The 19301-nt window shown below is 48.7% G+C and overlaps 1 protein-coding gene across 1 annotated transcript; it reads left to right on the top strand.

Annotated features, from left to right (window-relative positions):
• The first annotated feature begins 503 nt into the window (after positions 1-503).
• On the top strand, positions 504-12038 carry NANOS2 (nanos C2HC-type zinc finger 2). Its single transcript, XM_084816289.1, has 6 exons — positions 504-641; positions 1820-1870; positions 3805-3815; positions 8656-8749; positions 10753-10883; positions 11504-12038. The coding sequence occupies exons 1-6, from the start codon at positions 504-506 to the stop codon at positions 12036-12038; spliced, it is 960 nt and encodes a 319-aa protein (XP_084672415.1).
• The last annotated feature ends 7263 nt before the right edge of the window (positions 12039-19301 follow it).

Genomic DNA, 19301 nt, shown 5'->3' with positions numbered 1-19301 from the left:
GAGCGGTCCGACGCGGGGCCGGAGCGGTCCGGCTCGGGCGGCGCCAGAGGCTCGGGACCCGCTGGGGCCGGGCACGGGGAGCGGGGCCGGATTGCGCCGGGGGGCCAAAACGAAAACCAGCTTCCTGCAGAAATCCATCCTGCGGAGACATATTAGAGGCGAGCGCTTCAGAGTCTGAAAGCAGTAAGGGCGCCATCGTATGCATGTTTAAACAGAAGAAAGCCCTACAACTCCCATGTTGGGTGGGGAATGCCGGGCGTCGTGGGGCTTTCTAAACGTGTATAGGATTGCGCCCTAATTCAATTAAAACTCCGATTCCAGAGTCCTCGGGCACCCCTTAAGTAACAGGCATTTGCAAGTTCATGCATTTCGACCATTACTTTTTATTCATCCCATACATTTATATTTCATTGAGCTGCCAATTAAAGCTCTTTTCAGTGCAGGCCTATAGTGTTGGGGGGACTTGGGCCATGAGCCACTTACCCTGAACCTGAAGGGTTAATATGTCCCCGAGTGACCCCACAGGAGGCTATCTCTGGGAGCGCCGTCTGCCCTTTCCTGGTCTCCTCCCTGTACTCTCCTTCCTCCTCCTGCAAGGGATGCTGACCATGGGGCTGTCCTCAGCCAACTTACTTCAGGGTGTAAGTTTGTTATATCTCCAGTAAAGTCCATTCCTAACCCACCACTCGAGTGTGTTTTGTCTACATCCGCGGCTACGGATGTGACCGGGGGGTGCGGGAGGCTGGTTCCGACTTCATGTAGATCTGGAGTGGGCACAAAATAGATCTCCAGAGGTTTTGGACTTCACCTCCCAGCATTCCTGACTGCTGGCCATGCTAGCAGGGGCTTCTGGGAGCTGAAGTCCAAAACATCTGGCAGTCTTACCTTCTGCCCACCCTAGCTATAAACATCTACTTGGAAACAAGCCCAGTTTAACTCAACGGGGTTGACATCTGCATAAGCATGGATAGAATTGCACTGTAAGGCTGCGATCCTATGCACGCTTTGCTGGGGATACGCCGACGTGTCATGGGGATTAGTTCTAAGGAAACAAAGAAGAATAAGAATTGAACACTCTTCCCCCCCCCTTTTTAAAAACAGGTACCACACCTTTGACCAATAGGCCTTTGTGCAAGGTTTGTGAAGAATGATCATAATATATAAATAAAAGGAATTCATTTTTGTTTGTTTGTTACATGTATATCCTGCATGTCCTTTCAAGGATTCCATGGTGGCGTACATGGCCCTCCTCCTCTCCATTTTTATCCTCACAACAACCCTGTGAGGTAGCTTTGACTGAAAATCAGTGGCTGCCCTAAAGTCACCCAGTGAGCTTCATGGCTAAGTGGGGACTTGAACCCGGGTCCCCTTAGTCCCAGTCCAGCACTCTACCCACTATACAACACTGTCTCTTTTCAGCTTTAGACTGTGGCAGTGTGAACCACCATAATATTTTGGCTTTCACTGTACACTTAGGAATACGACCCAAGCAAAAGCAAGTGCTTCGATGTCCTGGTTTCCTTGCCTTGACTTCCATTTGGCGCCACGCCGTGGGGCTGAGGCTCCGTGGCAGGGCCCCTGCTTTGAGAGCCAGGGGAGCGGCTGCCACTCCGAACAGTGCTGGGCTAGATGGAGAAATAGTCCGACCGGGTCGCTCAGTTATAGGGGGCATTACAGGTCAGGGGTGGAGCCAGTGGAGGCTGGTGGCTCCAGTGTCAGTGGGGCGGATGACTTCCAGGTTTTAAGGGCTGGAGGGAGGTGGATGAGCTGCTTGGCCGAGTTCAAGCAGCCACCTGTACGCTTACCTGCTGCCCCCTAGTGGCTTATTACTTCCAACAAGGAGGGTGTGTCTGGCCAGGCCCAGGAGAGGGTAAATACTTCACTGAGAGAGCAAGTTGTACCAGCTTCTTTCAAAGAAACCATAATTCAGCCACTCCTGAAGAAACCTAATCTGGACCCTGAAGATTGAGGCTGGCAGCTAATATCCCCTTCCTGGGCAAGAGAGAATAATATAATCATAGAGTTGGAAGCAGCCATTTCAGCCATCGAGTCAATCCCTCGGTCAGGGCAGGAATCCAGTATAAAGCATCCCTGACAGATGGCTGTCCAGTCTCTGCTTGAATTCCTCCAGCGACAGAGAGCCCACCACCTCGCTAGGCAGCTGGCTCCATTGTCTGACTGCTCTGACTGTTAGGAAGCTTTGCCTGATGTTCAGCTGAAATCTGCCTTCCCCGAACTTAAGCCCAGTCTTGGATGATAGAGGGCAGGTTGCAGCCCTCTTCTGAGTGATAGCCCTTTAGCTCAATGAAAAGTGCTGTCATAGCCCAACTCGGTCTTCTCTTCTTAAGGCCAAACATACCCAGTTCCTTCAGTATTTCCTAAGTCAGGGGACTAAGAAACTAAGTTTCTAAGTCCCCTGATCACCTGTATTGCCCTTCTCTGAACTTGTTCCAATTTATCGGAATCTTTCTCAAAGTGTGGTGTCCAGAACGGGACGCAATAGTCAAAGTGAGGTCCGACCAGCGCAGACTAGAGTGGAACTATTACTTCCCATGATTTTGAAACTATACTTCTCTTGATGCACCCTAAAATAGCATTTGCCTTTGTTGCAGCCACATCACGCTGCTGACTCATTCAGTTTGTGATTGCCTACAATTCCAAGATCCTTTTCACACATACTATTGCTAAGCTATGTATCCCCCATCTTATACGTGTGCTTCTTATTTCTTTTTCCTAAATGAAGAACATTGCGCTTGTCTCTGTTAAATTGCATTCTGTGATTTTGTGCCCAGTCTTCTAACTTATCAATATCATTTTGAATGTCGTTTCTGTCTTCTAAGGTATTGGTTCCGTCCAATTCTGTGTCATCTCCAAATCTGAGAAGCATTCCCCGCCCACACACACACACCTCTTCTGCCAAGTCACTAAGGAAGATGCTGCAAAGTACAGAGCCCAGGAGCGAGCCCTGCAGCACCCCACTCGATCCCTCCCTCCAGTTTGATGAAGGGCCACTCTTTGAGTGCGGTTCTCCAGCCAGCTGTGGATCCACCTGGTAGTAATGCCATCCAACCCACACTTGACTAGCCTGCTCATCAAGGTATCATGGGGCACTCTGTCAAATGCCTTGCTGAAGTCAAGATATATGATGTCCACAGCATTTCCATGATCTACTAAGGAAGTTACCTGGTCGAAAAATGAAATACGATTAGTCTGGCAGGACGTGTTCTTGATAAATCCATGCTGGTTCTAGTGATTGCTGCAACCATGCCCCACCCGTGCTGGCTGGCGCATGCTGGGAGTTGTAGGCCTTTTTTCTGTCTAAACATGCATAGGATTGCGCCCTTAGAATCCACCCTAGAATCCAATCTTATCATTCCCCGGATTGTCCATTTTGCCCTTTTTGAAGATAGGGACAACATTTGCCCTCCCCCAGTCCTCCAGGATTTCACCCGTTCTCCAGGATTCCTCAAACATAATAGACAGAGGTTCAGAGAGTCCCTCTGCTGGCTCCTTCAACAGCCTGGGATGCAATTCAACTGGACCTGGGGACTTGAACTCATTTAAGGGGCTTAGATATTCCCTGGCCACCTCTCTGTCCACTGCAAGCCGCACTTCAGCCTGTTGGTCACATATGCCAGATGGGGCACAGATCCTCTTTTGGGAGAAGTCCAAGCTAAAAGAGGAGTTGAGGAGTTCTGCCTGTTCTTTGTCACCTGCCAGCATTTTGCCAGCCTTGCTGTGCAGTTGGTGTACCATTAATTTTGTCCTCTTTTTACCCTTTTTTTCTTACATGGATACCACCAGTTCATCATCAGGTGAGGAAAAATCGCCTGCATGTGATAAAATGCCCCCACAGGATGCTGTGCCTGCATCTTTCTTCCTATCTGGATCTGAACTCCATGTTGAAAAATCAGTTCATGAGAACTAGCCCCTTGGCATGGAATTTATATCAGCAGGATAGCTAGATGCACAAAACCCTGGCATGCATGCAAGAATGCTCACCTGGAGTGCCGGCAGCTGGCTCCACTCATGGATCTGAAGAAACTATATCTGAGGAAGCCCTTTTTGTTATTCTTAGCATCCCTCGCCAACTTCAACTCACTGTGAGCTTTAGCCTTCCTGACACCTTCTCTGCAGTTCCAGGCTATCTGCCCATACTTTTCCTTAGTGACCTCTCCCTTCTTCCACCTCCTCCATCTGTCCTTTTTTTTTTAATGTTTAGATCAAAACTAAGCTTTTTGTGTAGCCACGTTTGCTTCTTCTGCTGTCTTCCATTTTTTTCCTCATTGGGATTGTTTCTGATTGTGCCTTTAGCATCTTCATTTTTAGGAACACCCATCCCTCTTGAACTCCTCTTCTTAGCTTTTCCTGCCTTGGAATCGTACTTAACACTGACTGCTTTGAGTTTATTAAAATCAGCTTTCTTGAAGTCCAAGGTACACATTTGACTGCACTCAGCTTTAATTTTCCTTAAAATCAAGAACTTGAGCGTTGCATGGTCACTTTCCCCCAAAGTTCCGTCCACCTTCACCTAATCAACTACCTCTTCCCTATTGGACAAAACCAAGTCAAGGATGGCTGATCCCCTGGTTTCCACCTCCACCCTCTGAAGAAGAAAGTTGTCAGCAAGGCGACTTGGGAATTTCCCAGAGAGACCTTGCTGAGCAGAGTTTGTCTCCCAACAGATATCAGGGTAAAGTCCCTCATTGCTGCTACTTCGTGCTTCCTTGTAATATCTGCAGTTTGCCACTGGAAAGCATCATCCACATCTACTCCTTGGTTGGGTGGACACTAGTAGATGCCAACCACAGTATGTTTTTTTATTCCTTCCTCTTATTTTAACCCAGATGCCTTCAACTGGACCACCATGTTCATTCTCTTCAATTTCCGTGCAGGTGTGTACATTTCTAATAGATTGTGCAACTCTTCCTCCCTTTCTATGGCTTCTGTTATTTTTGAACAAGTTACAGTCAAGGCCAGAAATATTGGAACAAGGATAACTGTTTTGGCAGTTGGCCTCTGCACACCACCACACTGAAGTTGAAAGGAAACATACCCAGATGGGAGCGAAGTCAGGACTTCCAGCTGTAATTCAAGGGGTGTGACAAAAGTGGGGCACTAACCATTCAGGAAGTACAGCCAGTGGCATAACACACCCCCATCGTTGGTGGCCCATAAGTAATGGAACGAATGGCTGACAAGCAGCTGCATGGCCAGGTGTGGCCTGTTTCCTGGGTACCCCATGACCAATCCAGCAGATAAAAGGCCTGGAGGTGGTTCTGAGTGTTACATTTGCATTTGGTAGCTGTTCACTGGAACTCCCTACATGAGGTCCACAGAGGTGTCCATGCGAGTGAAGGAGGCCATCATTAGGCTGAGGAAACAAAATAAACCCATCAGAGAGATAGCAAAAACAGTGGGGGTGGCCAATACAACAGTTTGGAACATCCTGAAAAAGAAGGAATTAACTGGCAAGCTCAGCAACAGCAAAAGGCCTGGAAGACCACGGAAGACAACTAAAGTGGATGACCGCAGAATTCTGCTCATGCTGAAGCGGAACCCTTTCACAACATCTAGCCAGGTCAAGAATGCTCTTGAGGAGGTAGGCATGTCATTGTCAACATCTACAGTCAAGAGGCGGCTTTATGAATGTAAATACAGAGGCTTCACAACAAGGTGCAAACCACTGGTAAAGCTCAAGAACAGACAGGCCAGATTAGCCTTCGCCAGCAAACACCTAAAAAAGCCTGCCCAGTTCTGGAATAAGATTCTTTGGACTCATGAAACCAAGTTTAACTTGTACCAGAATGATGGCAAGAGAAAAGTATAGAGAAGGAAGGGAACAGCTCATGATCCAAAGCATGCCACATCATCCGTCAAACATGGTGGAGGCAGTGTTATGGCATGGGCATGTATGGCTGCCAATGCAACTGGGTCACTGGAGTTTATTGATGACCTGACTGCTGATAAAAGCAGCAGGATGAATTCTGAAGTGTCTAGGGCTATACTTTCTGCTCAGATTCAGCCAAATGCTGCCAAACTGATAGGACGCTGCTTCATATTGCAGATGTATAATGACCCCAAACATTCAGCAAAAGCTACCCAAGAGTTTCTCAAGGCAAAGAAGTGGGATGTTCTTCAATGGCCAAGTCAGTCACCTGATCTCCACCCAATAGAGCATGCTTTTCACTTACTGAAGACAAGACTGAAGGCAGAAAGACCCACAAACAAGCAGCTGCTGAAGGCAGCTGCAGTAAAGGCCTGGCAAAGCGTCTTGAGGGAGGAAACTCAGCATATGGTCATGTCCATGGGTTCCAGACTTCTTACAGTCATTGACTGTAAAGGATTTTCATCCAGGTATTAAAGGCGATCCTTAAGTTTGAAATGATGTTGGTTTGTTCCATTACTTATGAGCCACCAACGATGGGGGGGGGGGTATGCCACTGGCTGTACTTCCTGAAGGGTTAGTGCCCCACATTTGCCAAACCCCTTGAATTACAGCTGGAAGTCCTGACTCCGCTCCCATCTGGGTGTGTTTCCTTTCAACTTCAATGTGGTGGTGTACAGAGGTCAACTGCCAAAACAGTTATCCTTGTTCCAATATTTCTGACCTTGACTATATATCCTTCAGTTATATCCTGACAACTCCAGTTGCTCTGGGATGAAACTTGTTTTTCTAGATCCATTGCAATCAGTTTTCAAGCCTGTTTTGGGGATGGATTCTGCCTTTGTCACCCTGTGGGATGACCTTTGCTGGGAGAGAGAGATGGGCAGTGTGAGTCTGTTCTTCCACTTGGACTTCTCATCTGGGTTTGATACCGTTATCATAGAATCATAGAACAGTAGGGTTGGAAGGGGCCTACAAGGCCATCGAGTCCAACCCCCTGCGCAATTCAGGAATCCAAATCAGAGCATCCCTGACAGATGGCTGTCCAGCCTAGTCTTGAGTGCCTGCAGTGTGGGAGAGCCCACCACCTCCCTAGGTCATTGGTTCCATTGTTGTATTGCTCTAACAGTCAGGACGTTTTTCCTGATGTTCAGCTGGAATCTGGCTTCCTGTCACTTGAGCCCAGGATTCCGTGTCCTGCACCCTGGGATGATCGAGAAGAAATCCTGGCCTTCCTCTCTGTGACAAGCTTTCAAGGACTTGAAGAACGCTATCATATCTCCCCTCAGTCTTCTCTTCTCAAGGCTAAACATGCCCAGTTCTTTCAGTCTCTCCTCATACGGCTTTGTTTCCAGTCCCCTGATCATCTTTGTTGCCCTCTTCTGAACCCTCTCCAGTTTGTCTGCATCCTTCTTAAAATGTGGTCCCCAGAACTGGACACAGATGAGGCCTGAGTGCTGAGTAGAGGGGAACTAGTACTTCCCAGGATTTGGAAGCTATGCTTCTATTAATGCAGCCCAAAAGAGCACTGGCTTTTTTGCAGCCACATCACATTGTTGGCTCATATTCAGCTTGTGATCTACAACAACTCCAAGATCCTTCTCGCTTGTAGTGTTGTTAAGCCACGTATCCCCCATCTTGTCACTGTGCATTTGGTTTCTTCTTCCTAGGTGCAGAACTTGGCATTTATCCCTATAAAATTTCATTCTGTTGTTTTCTGCCCAGCGCTCCAGTCTATCAAGATCACTTTGAATTTTGTTTCTGTCTTCCAAAGTATTAGCTATCCCGCCCAATTTTGTGTCATCTGCAAATCTGATCAGCATTCCCTGCACCTCCTCCTCCAAGTCATTAATAAAAATGTTGAAGAGCTCTGGGCCCAGGACTGAGCCCTGCGGTACCCTGCTTGTTACCTCTCTCCAGTTTGGGAAGATCCCATTGATAAGCACTCTTTGAGTCCAATTCTGTAGCCAACTGTGGATCCACCGGATCGTTGTTTCATCTAGCCTACTGTGAGCTAGTTTGCTCATCAGGATATCATGGGGCTCTTTGTCGAAAGCTTTGCTGAAGTCGAGGTATATTATGTCCACAGCATTCCCACGGTCCACAAGGGAGGTGACTTGATCAAAAAATGAGATTGGATTCATCTGGCTGGATTTGTTCTTGACAAATCCATGTTGGCTTCAAGTAATCACTGCATTGTTTTTAAGGTGCTTACAGATGGATTGCTTTATAATCTGCTCCAGAACTGTTAACTGTGGTCTCCTTCTCAAGAGGTTAGCAGAGGGTGTGTGGGTGTTTGTTTTTGAAGCACTGCTTTCCAGTGGTTCTGCTCCAAGCTGAGTGCTGATTTCAGATGGTGGTGTCAGGGGACTACTTAGCTTGACTCCTTGGCATTCATTCTTTGGGGTCCTGCAGGATTCTCTTTTATTCCCCATGCCATTTAAAACATGGAATTGCTGGGTGGGATCATCTGGAAATATAGACAGAGCTGTAGTCAGTATGCAGGTGACACTCAGCTCTTATCTCTCCTTCTCTTAAAAATCTGGGTGAGGTGGTGGATGTTCTGAATTGGTGCTGGATCACAGCAATGCCCACGGGATGAGGGCCAGTAAACTGAGGCTCAGTCGACAAAAGATGGTGGTGCTACTGGTGGGAGGTCCATCTGCCCAAGGGCATCCTGCTCCTGTTCTGGAGCAGGGCTGCACTCCCCGCTAAAGGGCCCGGTTCACCTTTTGGTGATGCTCACTGCTCGAGCTTTGTTGGTCCAGGCCCCAGCAGCCTCTGTGGCTCGGAGCACCTTTCTACCCACTTAGGCTGCTGTGCCAGCTGCAACCTTACCTGGATGGAGATAACTTGGCCTCAGTGAGGATCCATGCTCTGCTAACTTCCCTGCTGGATTGCTATAATGCATTGCAGCCTTGTACCATTTTTCAGAAATGTCGTAGAGAAGCTGAATTAATTCTTTTCATCCATCTTCACTGCAGAAGATACAGGACAGGTACCTGTGCCTGAGCTGATGTTTTCAGGAAGGGAGTCTGAGGAACTGAGGCAACTAGTGGCCACAAAAGATGAAGTTCTTAACCTTATTGATAAACTGAAAGCAAATAAATCACCAGGCCCAGATGGTATCCATCCTAGAGTTCTCAAAGAACTAAAATATGAAGTTGCTGATCTTCTAACCAAAATATGCAACATGTCCCTAAGATCAGCCTATATACCAGAGGACTGGAAGATGGCCAATGTAACACCAATTTTCAAAAAGGGATCCAGGGGGGATCTGGGAAATTACAGGCCCATTAGCTTGACATCTGTTCTGGGTAAATTGGTTGAAGGCATTATTAAAGATAAAATTAGTAAGCATACAGAAGGATAAGCCCTGCTGAAAAAGAATCAACATAGCTTCTGCAATGGCAAGTCCTGTCTCACTAACCTTTTAGAGTTCTTTGAGAGGGTCAATAAACATGTAGGCAAGGGTGATCTGGTAGACGTTGTTTACTTGGACTTCCAAAAGGCTTTTTGCTCAAAGACTCCAAGACTCCTGAGCAAACTTAGCAGACATGGAATCAGAGGACAGGTCCTCTTATGGATCAGTAACTGGTGAACAGACAGCAGAGAGTAGGAATAAATGGTAAATTCTCCCGATGGAGGGAAGTAAATAGTGGGGTCCCGCAGGGATCTGTATTAAGACCAATCCTTTTCAACCTGTTCATAGGAGTGAGCAGCGAAGTGGCCAAGTTTGAGGATGACAGCAAATTATTTAGGGTGGTTAAAAAAAAAAAAAGGATTGTGAAGAGCTCCGAAAGGATCTCTCCAAAGCAGGAGAATGGGAATCTAAATGGCAAATGCGGTTCAATGTGAGCAAGTGTAAAGTGATGCATGTTGGGGCAAAACATCGCAACTTCAAGTACAGTCTGATGGGATCTGAGCTAGCGATGACCAACCAGGAAAGAGATCTTGGGGTTGTGGTGGACAGCTCAATGCAGATGTCAACCCAGTGTGCGGCTGCTGTAAAAAGGCAAACTCCATGTTAGGCATAGTTAGAGAAGGGATTGAGAATAAAACTGCCAATATCATACTGCTCCCGTACAAATCTATGGTGCAACCACACTTGGAATACCATGTCCAGTTCTGGTCACCACACCTAAAAAAAGATACTGTAGAGCTGGAAAAGGTGCAGAAAAGGGCAACTAAAATGATCAAGGGGCTGGAGCATCTCCCCTATGAGAGAAGGTTACAACAGCTGGGATTGTTTTGCTTGGAAAAAAGGCGGGTAAGGGGAGACGTGATAGAGGTCTATAAAAGTATGCCTGGTGTGGAGAATGTGGATAGGGAGACATTTTTCTCCTTCTCTCAGAATACTAGAACGCGAGGTCATCCTATGAAGCTGATTGGTGGGAGATTCAGGACAGATCAAGGAAAGCACAGTGCATAGTTAAACTATGGAACGTGCTACCACAGGATGCAGTGATGGCCACCCATTTGGATGGTTTTAAAAGGGGGTTGGACAAATTCCTGGAGGAAAAGGCTATCAATGGCTTGATGGCCAAGTGCTACCTCTAGTGCCAGAGGCAGTGAGGCTCTGTACACCAGTTGCTGGGGAACATGGGTGGGAGGGTGTGTTGTGCTCATGGCCTGCTTGTGGGTTCCTGGTCAACAGCTGGTTGGCCACTGTGTGAACAGAATGCTGGACTAGGTGGACCCTGGGTCTGACCCAGCCGGGCTCTTCTGATGTTCTTATGTCCCGAATAAGGATGCCAGATTGTTAACTGGACATTTGGAACATATTTCACCAGTATTTTGTCATCTGCACTGGATTCCAGTCTGTTTCCAGGCCCCACTCAAAGTACTGTTTTGACCTTTGTAAGGCCCTTCATGGCTTGAAACCAGGTTACTTGAAGGATCGCCTCCTTCCCTGTGCACCTATCCAAAGCCTGAGGTCATCTTTGGAGGACCTTTTCCAGGTGTCCCCGCCGAGGGAGATGCGGTGGCTACCAAGGTGAGGGCCTCGTATTAGTGGTGGTGCCTCAGCTGTGGGATGCTCTTCCCAGAGGGCTCACCTGGCACCTGCTTTGCAGTCATCTCAGCACCAGGAAAATGCCTCTTTATTTTCCCAGACCTTTCAAGACTGCTTAAATTTAAAGAGAATTTGAATCTGCTGTTTTGCAAGGTTCGCCATTATCGGTTCCATCCTTTCCATCTCCTGCTGCAGGTGGCAGCTGCTTTTCCTAAGCTGCTCTCTTATCCAATGCAGAAATGCAGCTGCGTCTTGGGATGGGTGGGTGGGTAGCAAAGCAAAACCTGGCTTCCGGGGCCACCTCTGGATGTATCAGCCAAGCTAATTTTCTGGCTGGAAAAAGGGGGTGACCTTTCCTTGTGCTTGGCTGCCTCGTGTGTCCTTTGCAGAAAACCTTTGATGTCTAGACGTGTGCAGGTTAAATTCTGGGCATGGGGGGGAGATATGGGTGGGAGGGCTGCAGGATGACGGTTTTGATTCCCTGGCCCTTTAAATGGCAGACTCCACCTCCCCCAATAATAACATTGTCTAAACTGCATCCACATCAATTAAAAGAATCGTGCCTGAGTAACCTAGGTCCCACTTGCCAGCATGTTCTCCAGGTCATACATGCCCACACCACCTTATCCCCCTGCCATGGCTGGCGGCCACTGTTTTGACAGGTGGAAGGATTACCTCAACCTCTCCAAGGTGGTGGCGGAGATCATACAGGAGAAGAAGGACCAAGTTCCCTTTCCAATCTGGGACACCCTTGACTGCGATGGGCCACTGGGCGTCGTGCCCGAGGAACCCTTGGGAGCTCTGGTGCGGTGGCCCAACGGGAGTGGCACCGGCGGGAGCAGCAGCTCCGAGGCTGGCACAAGCGGTGACCCTTCCCAGACCTCTCCATGGGTTGGCAGGGGAATCTGCAACTTCTGCAAGCACAACGGCGAGTCCAAAAACGTCTACTCATCCCACCCGCTGAAGAGAGCTGACGGGATGGTGGTCTGCCCCATCTTGCGCAACTACGCCTGCCCACTCTGTGGTGCAACGGCAGACAAGGCCCACACGCTGAAATACTGCCCGCTCAACCAGGGGAAGCAGTCGCTGTACCGCAAGTGTGGACGCAACTCGGCTGGGCGCAAAGTCAAGAGATGAAGGGATGCCCAGGAAACCACGAAACCCCACAGTTGTTGACCCCAAAAGGACAAAGCTGAGAAATCAAGGAGTGAGCATGGGAGAGGTAAGACAAACCACCAGGCGACATTGGGAGAGAACTCCAAAGAGGCCAACTTTGTGTTTATTTTTTTCCTCCAGTTCTTCTTTCAGAATAAAAAAACGCTTCTTTTGTATGATTGCTTTTTATGCCAAGAAGATGACGGATGAGGCAAATGTCTGTTTTGTTTTTTAAAGGACATTGGAAATTGTGGGACTCCCCCCAAATGTACCCTGTTTCAGTTTGAAGGGGGGATATAAAACTATATTTGTATTTGTCTTCAAAAACTGAATTCGTGCATTTGTAAGTGTTCTCTTTATGTTCATAATTGGCTTAAAATCATGTCAACTACATGTGGCTCAGACCTTAAAAGAACCATTTTTAAAAGGAAAAGTTTGCTACTATCTAGTTTTTGTTATATCCTGTTTTGAACACATGAGACAAGTTTATATGCTTGAGAAGAATATTCTGCTTCAGAAAGAAAGGTATTTATATCCATGTTCTTGTCTGACGTCTGATTGTTGTTTGTAATACGTAAGTTTATTACGATTTTCCAAATGACACGTTGAGGTTGTTGAATTTAATAAACAATGTTTTTATTGTTCTTGCATCAAACCATTGATTTAGACTGTTGTTGTTTTTTACCAACTGGGTTGAATGCAACATCCAGATCATAACTAAAACAGGGTTAGTTGGATGTAGATCTTACTTAGTCCAATGGGACAAACTGCCTCATAAATATGTTTAGGACTGTAGCCGCTTTTGCATAAATCTGCAGATAGCCAGTTGATGCAATCTATCAATGCATCCATATAGAAGATAACTGGGCTAGAGAACAGAACTGTTGGGGAAGATCACAAATTGAAACTGAGGAAGCATGCACGTAAAAAAAAAAAGCCAACCCTGAATTTTCATCAAGGTAATTTAAATCCCATGCAAAGAAGAGAGATTTCTGCAACCTTTGTAAATTCCGAAGTAGGTCTACTCTCAGTATGACTGAGTGTGGATCCAACCCATGGTTGCTTGGGGTAGGAATTGTAAGAAGTGAGGGAGGGAATTGTAAGAATGAAATGCAAAAAAGTATAGACAGGCTGTCTCCAAACAGAGGGTTCCTTGAGGTAACAATTAAAAGGCGATGTGCACCTATTCTGTCTTTTCTTCCTTAACAGATTTTTTTTCTGGTAAGAAAAAAGATGGAGGAAGCAGTGGGAAGATTACAAACTGAAGATAACATTATCTGGGCCACCTATAAAATCCTTTGGATGAGGTGGTGCAATTGCACAATAAAAAGTCAATTACGTTATAGTTTAATGGTAACCATTCACAAAACAGAGTTGTGACTCCTCCATCAACACACGGAGGCTCATTCGCACCAAATGCTAAGCCTGGGGCTCATGCACATCCCCCTTTCCTATCCCCCTCCAGCACAGCCAGGAAAAGGAATACACCACTCATTCAGCTTAATTTCCCCTGATTTGTGGCATGTCATTACATACAAACCAGGAATTGTAGTCTAAAACAAACTCTGGTTAATCGCTAAATAAGTCAACACTTGTTTGGCTGGCTTGTTTAACAGACTAGAGTTTGTTTTAAACCCCAAGTCCTGGTTTGTATGTAACAACAAGCCAGGAATCTGGGAAAGTGAAACTGAATCACAGTGTGAGGATAAAATGGAGAGGAGGCAGATCACGTAAGCCGCCTTGGGTTTCTTAAGGAGGAAAAAACGGTGGGATATAAATGTGATAAATAAATAATCCTGCCCTTCTAGCACAAATGCACTACTCAGGGCACCTTACATCAACAAAAATCACAATAAGAGAGTCAGCAGTTAAAACTAATCATGAAAGCACTGTGTCATAAAAGGGCTTCTCCTGCAGATCTTAAGGAGAGGGCAGAACGATACAGGAAGGGTCAGTCCCTGCAGTGCTGTGGATCTAGGCCTCAGATTTAGGGCTTGAAAGGTAATCACCAACATTTGGAATCCTGCCTGGAAACATCCTGGTTAGCAGTACATCGGCTGCACGCTTGATGCCATATAAGTGAGCCTCCGCCAACATTCTCTCAGCTGCATTCTGAACCAACTGAAGTTTCTGAAGACTCTTCAAAGGTGGCCCCATGGAGAGGGTGTTGCGGTAATCTAGCCTGGATGTCTCTAAGGCAGGTGCTCCTGCAGCCAGGTCCAGCCCCCAAGCCACCTATGTACCAATTGCAGTTTGCTGGTGTTCACATGTATACAGCGGAGGCTGGTGGCTCTGATGTCAGTGGGGCAGTGGGTCTGTTTCAGGTTTCAGTCAGCGCCAGTCAGAACTCTAGCAGAGCTATTTCACCTTGGAGAGCTCCTTTAGAGTTCTGACTGAAATGCAGAGCGGATTCACTGTCCCGCTGACGTTGGCGTCAGCAACCTCCATTGCATGTGTGTGCAGATGGAAATAGGGAGGTTCATTAGGACGTGACTCCAACTTGAATTCCAGACGCTGGGGACGGAGAACAGGGGAGAGCACCAAGTATTGGGACCGGTGCTCTTTTTAGCTCAGGCATTAATGATCTAGAGTCGGGAATGAGCAGTGAGGTGGCCAAGTTCATAGACACCAGATTATTCAAGGTGATAAAAACAGAAAAGGGATTGCAAAGCACTCCAACAGGATCTCTCCAGACTGGGTGAATGGGCAAATGCAGTTCCATGCAAGTCAAGTAATGCCTATTGGGGCAAAAAAAATCCCTACACATATACACTGATGGGGCCTGAGCTAGCGGCGACTGACCAGGAACGGGACCTTGGGGTCGTGGCGCAGAGCTCGATGAAAACGTTGACCCAGTGCACGGCTGCTGTGGAAGGCAAATTTCACGTTATGGAACTTTAGGAAAGGAACTGAAAATAAAACTGCCAAGTTCAGTGTGCCTCCACCCAAGTCCATGGCGTGGGCACGTTTGGCTTCCGTGTACCATTCTGGCTGCTGCAGCTCTGAGAGGAGATTTCCTGGCAGAGCTGCAGAAAAGGCAACCAAGACGACCAAGGAGCTGGAGTAGCTCCGCAATGAGGAAATCATTTTCAAATTGTTCTATTTTTGTACAGTGGTTTTATGTTATGTATTTTTAGGTCTTCAAAGTTTGTGAACCACCCAGAGGGCTTTGGCTGTTGGTTGGTATAGCTGTGTGACCAATGAAATGAAAGGTGACACAGTTCCACGCTGTTCAGTTTAGAGTGAAGAAGGGCATGAGAGTGGCTTATTGAAAGTGCGTGTGGTGCGGAGATGGTGGACAGGAAGACGTCTTCCTGCCATCTCCCAAGGCCAGAACCCGGGTCCTCCCATGAGGCTGAGTGGTGGGGATTCAGGACAGACAAACGGAAGGACCTCTTCACACAGCACATAGGTGAACCATGACGTTCGCTTCCAGGAACGCAGCGACGTCCATCCGGTTGGATGGCTTTCAGAGGGGTTGAGCAGAATTCCCGGAGGATAAGGCTATCAATGGCTACTAGTCCTGATGGCTGCATATCCCACGTCGGAGGCAGCATACCCCCGTCTACCAGTTGCTGGGGAACATCGGCGGGAGGGCGCCAGTGCACTCATGTCCTGCTTGTGGGCTTCCCGTTGGGGCATCTGCTGGGCCACTGTGGGAAACAGATGGTCTGGTCCCGCAGGGCTCCTCTGATGTCCTCTTGCTTTCATGGCCTGCTTTGAGCCTCTGGAAGCCTCTGGCAGGCTGTTGTCGGGGGCCGGGTGGTGCACGAGCTGGGCCTTTGATCCGAGGCAGCACAGTCCTCCTTGCATGCACGTAGGGAGGGCTGTTCACACCTTGCCTGTGAGCTTCTGGAAGCATGCAGCACGTCGCTGCAGGAAGCCGCAGGATCCTGGCCTGGACAGGCCTGTGGTCTGATCCAGCATGGCAGGTCTTCCGGGGTTCTAAGCCTGGCAGAGCAGGCCGTGCCGGGACACAGTGGAATTTTGTATCTCTTGTGGAGACGGTGATCTGCCACCGTCTCCACCAGAGGAGCTCGCTTCCGGGCCATCTCTTGAAACTGACAAGAAAGAGGGGGAATCCACCGGAAGGCCAGGCCTCTGCTCCCCGCCCGCCCCGCTTGCGATCAGCAAAGTCAAGGGAGGAATGGGGCAGGGTCCTTCACGGGCTCACCGGAGAGTAACCCCGAGCAACCAAGCTTTGAGAGCTAGGCTCTCGGAGAAGCCAGCCCGGGGGAAGAGATCGAGACGCTGCCCCCAGGCCAGGGCCCCTCGCCTCTTCAGCACACGACTGCCAGCCCAGCACGGGCCTCCCGCCCCTTCCCTCGCACACCGGAGGGACGCTGGCCTCTCCGAAGACTAGCCTGCACGCAGGCGCTCTCCACAAATGGGACAAGCAGGCACTTCGCCTCGGGACTATGGGCTTTGCTACTTGCCACTTACGCATTGCCCAAAAAGAGGAGTTGCATCACCAGAAAAATGGAGACGGGATGCCAATTTGCGTAGCGTTTGCATAGGCTGACGTATGGGCACAGCTGAAGATCTCGAAATGGTGACTATGGTTTAGAGAGCAATGCAATACCCCACAGTGAGGGTGACTGAGTGGGCAGGGGCCCGGGCACCCATTGCCGCCTGCCCTCGAGGTGTGGATGGGCAGCTGCAGCGCCCGGTCCCCCTCCAGGAGGCTCTTTGGCTTTCAGGCGCAGCCCTGCGCACCCTCGGGCAGAACACAGGCCTGCAACCCCCAGCATGCCCCGGCCAGCCATGCTGGGGGTTGTGGGCCTGCTTTTCTGCCTGGAGGTGCAGAGGAGGGTGCCCTGAACCAGGCTCAGAAAGCACAGTCCATCAAACTGAGGTCGCCTGCAGGCAGCGGACGGCGGCAGCACCGGCCGTGCATGCAAGAGGTCCCAGGTCCGGTCCCCAGCACCTCTGGGGGGCTGGAGAGAAGCCCGCTCGAGGCCCGGAGCGCCGTTGCGGCCAGTCCACGTCGGCAGTTCTGGCCCAGAGGGACCCCTGGCCTGAATCCAGACAGGGCGGCTTCCGGTGTACCTCACGCGCCGGATGAAGGGGCTCTCCAGTTCTGGGCCGCCCACAAGCATGGAAGCCAAGACAAGGTTGTTGGGCTTCATGGCCCCGCAAGACTCTCTCGGTGGCCTCCACCACAGCGGATGGACTCCAGACAAGATCCGCATGGCATTTGGCTGTCCAGTTCTGGGCAGGTCCCAGGCGGATGGGGACAAGCAACAAAGGCCCCATGTAAGCTTCAGGCAGGGATCCGTCCACCCTGCCCTGTGCTGATTGGTCCAGGGGTGGGCGGAGCCAACGGCAAAGGGGGCAGGGCCCAAATGCAGAAATACCAGAATCTTCTCGCTTCAAGCTCCTCCCGCCAGTAGCCAAGCCTTTGGAGAGGCAGTCCAACCTCTCAGAATAGGGAGAAAGCGCCACAAAAGCCAGGAAGCCACCAAGCAGCCGCTGGTTGGGGGGAAAGGGGTGTGGCCAGGGAAAGGGGTGTGGCCAGAGAAAGGGGGTGTGGTCTCCTGGGAAATCCCAGAGAGCCAGAGTTGGTTCCCAGGCCTGAGCTTCGAGGGCCCTGTCCTGAAAGGGGTGTTCCTGCTCAGGGGACCAGGCTGCCCGGAGCAAGAGCCTTGCAGTGCTGTTTACAGCTTGCTCTGGGGACGATGGGAAGAGTTGTGAGAAGAAGAGAAAAAAGGATGCTGTCTGCCTCTGCACAAACCTGTAACCTACTGCCATGCATAAGTGCAGCTTTGCGGCTCGCCACAAGTCCTGAATCTTGAGCATTTTATCAGTTTCTAGCAGGGTGAAGAGGGTGGTTCTGGAAAATGGAATCTCCCCTGCTCTTTCCTTCTCAAACATCCCTGAGGGGAGGTTTTGAACATCATGGAACACATCCTGCCCCCCACAACCCTATTTTCCCCTCCAAAATATTTACTATAAGCTCTGGAAACTTTCTTCCCCTACCCTCCATTTTCCTTCCCAGCTGACACCCTAGTAACATCTCAGCTGTTCCCAATATTCCAGAGGTCCAGGAAACTTATGGGGCTATTTTGTTTGCTTTTTTAAAAAATGTTTTCTTTCCGTTTACATACTTCTGCATACCTAGGAAACCCCTCAATATAGAGAAAGACACCACTACCTTTCTTTTTGTGTGGCTCCATTTTGCTCCCAAACTGATCAGCACTCAGCCACCCAAGTTTGCTTTTAGCATATCCAAGGGAGACCCGCAAGAAATGTTGGAGGGTGGAGCGCTCCTGCTCAGGGTTCCAGCCAGCCACGCCTTCTTTAAGGAGACTCCATTCCACCACCACCCAACAGACACTCAGTATCCTGTAGTCACTGAGCATGCTCAGTCTACATTAGGTCTGTTTTGGGGTTTGCAGGGATATTTTCCCACCCTAAATATTTTTTTCTACTTTCATATGAATCATAGGGGTGGAAGGGTCTTGTAGGTCATCTAGTCCAACTCCTAGCTTGATGCAGGAAATCCTGAGCTAGAACGTCTCCAACAGATGATTTTCCAGCTCCTGCTTGAAGACCTTCAGGGAGGGAGAGCCCACCACCCCTCTAGGTAATTGGTTCTATTGTCAAACGGGTCCTGCCTTCAAGATGTTTCTCCTACTCTTCAACCAAGGTCTACCCTCCTGTACCTGAAACCCAATAGATATAGTTGTAGCCTTTGGCACAACAAGTCTTTGCCCTTTTGGGAGTTGAAGAGTGCTATCATGCCCGCCCCCCAGTCTTCACTTCTCCAGGTTAAGCATACCCAGTTCCTTTAACCTTTTTTCATAGGACTTGTTTTCCATAACGCTGACCCATCTTCACTGCCCTCCTCAGGAGGAGTTCTACATTTTCTATATCCTTCTTAAAATGTGGTTCTCAGAACTGGACACAGCACTCTGGATGAAGTCTGACTAGTACAGAATAAAGTAGAACTATTACTTCCCATGACTTGGAAACTATGACTCTTATTAATGCAGCCTAGAATCACATCAGCCTTTTTTGCAGCTGCATCACACTGCTGACTCACATTAAGCTTGTGATCCACTACAATCCTGAGATCGGTTTCACCAATCACTACTTCCAGTCCAGGTATCCCCATCCTTTATTTTTGCAATTGATTCCCCACCACCACTTTTTTTGGTCTAAATTGCAGGATTTTTCATTTTTCTCTACTGCATTTCATTTCGTTAATTTTAGCCCAGTTTTCCATTCCGTTAAGGTCATTTT

This window comes from Heloderma suspectum, chromosome 10, assembly GCF_057233095.1.
Source record: "Heloderma suspectum isolate Gila_16-S chromosome 10, 16-S_ref, whole genome shotgun sequence".
Taxonomy (NCBI): domain Eukaryota; kingdom Metazoa; phylum Chordata; class Lepidosauria; order Squamata; family Helodermatidae; genus Heloderma; species Heloderma suspectum.
The sequence above is the reverse complement of the archived record's forward strand: the minus strand, read 5'-3'. Positions and strand labels throughout refer to the sequence as shown.

Excerpts from the sequence above, each read along its gene's own strand:
- NANOS2 (XM_084816289.1), top strand. The coding sequence starts at position 504 with ATGTCCCCGAGTGACCCCACAGGAGGCTATCTCTGGGAGCGCCGTCTG. Across the intron at positions 642-1,819 it reads CAGCCAACTTACTTCAGGGT|TGGCTTATTACTTCCAACAA; the intron begins GTAAGTTTGTTA and ends GCTGCCCCCTAG. Across the intron at positions 10,884-11,503 it reads GAGATGCGGTGGCTACCAAG|GTCATACATGCCCACACCAC; the intron begins GTGAGGGCCTCG and ends CATGTTCTCCAG.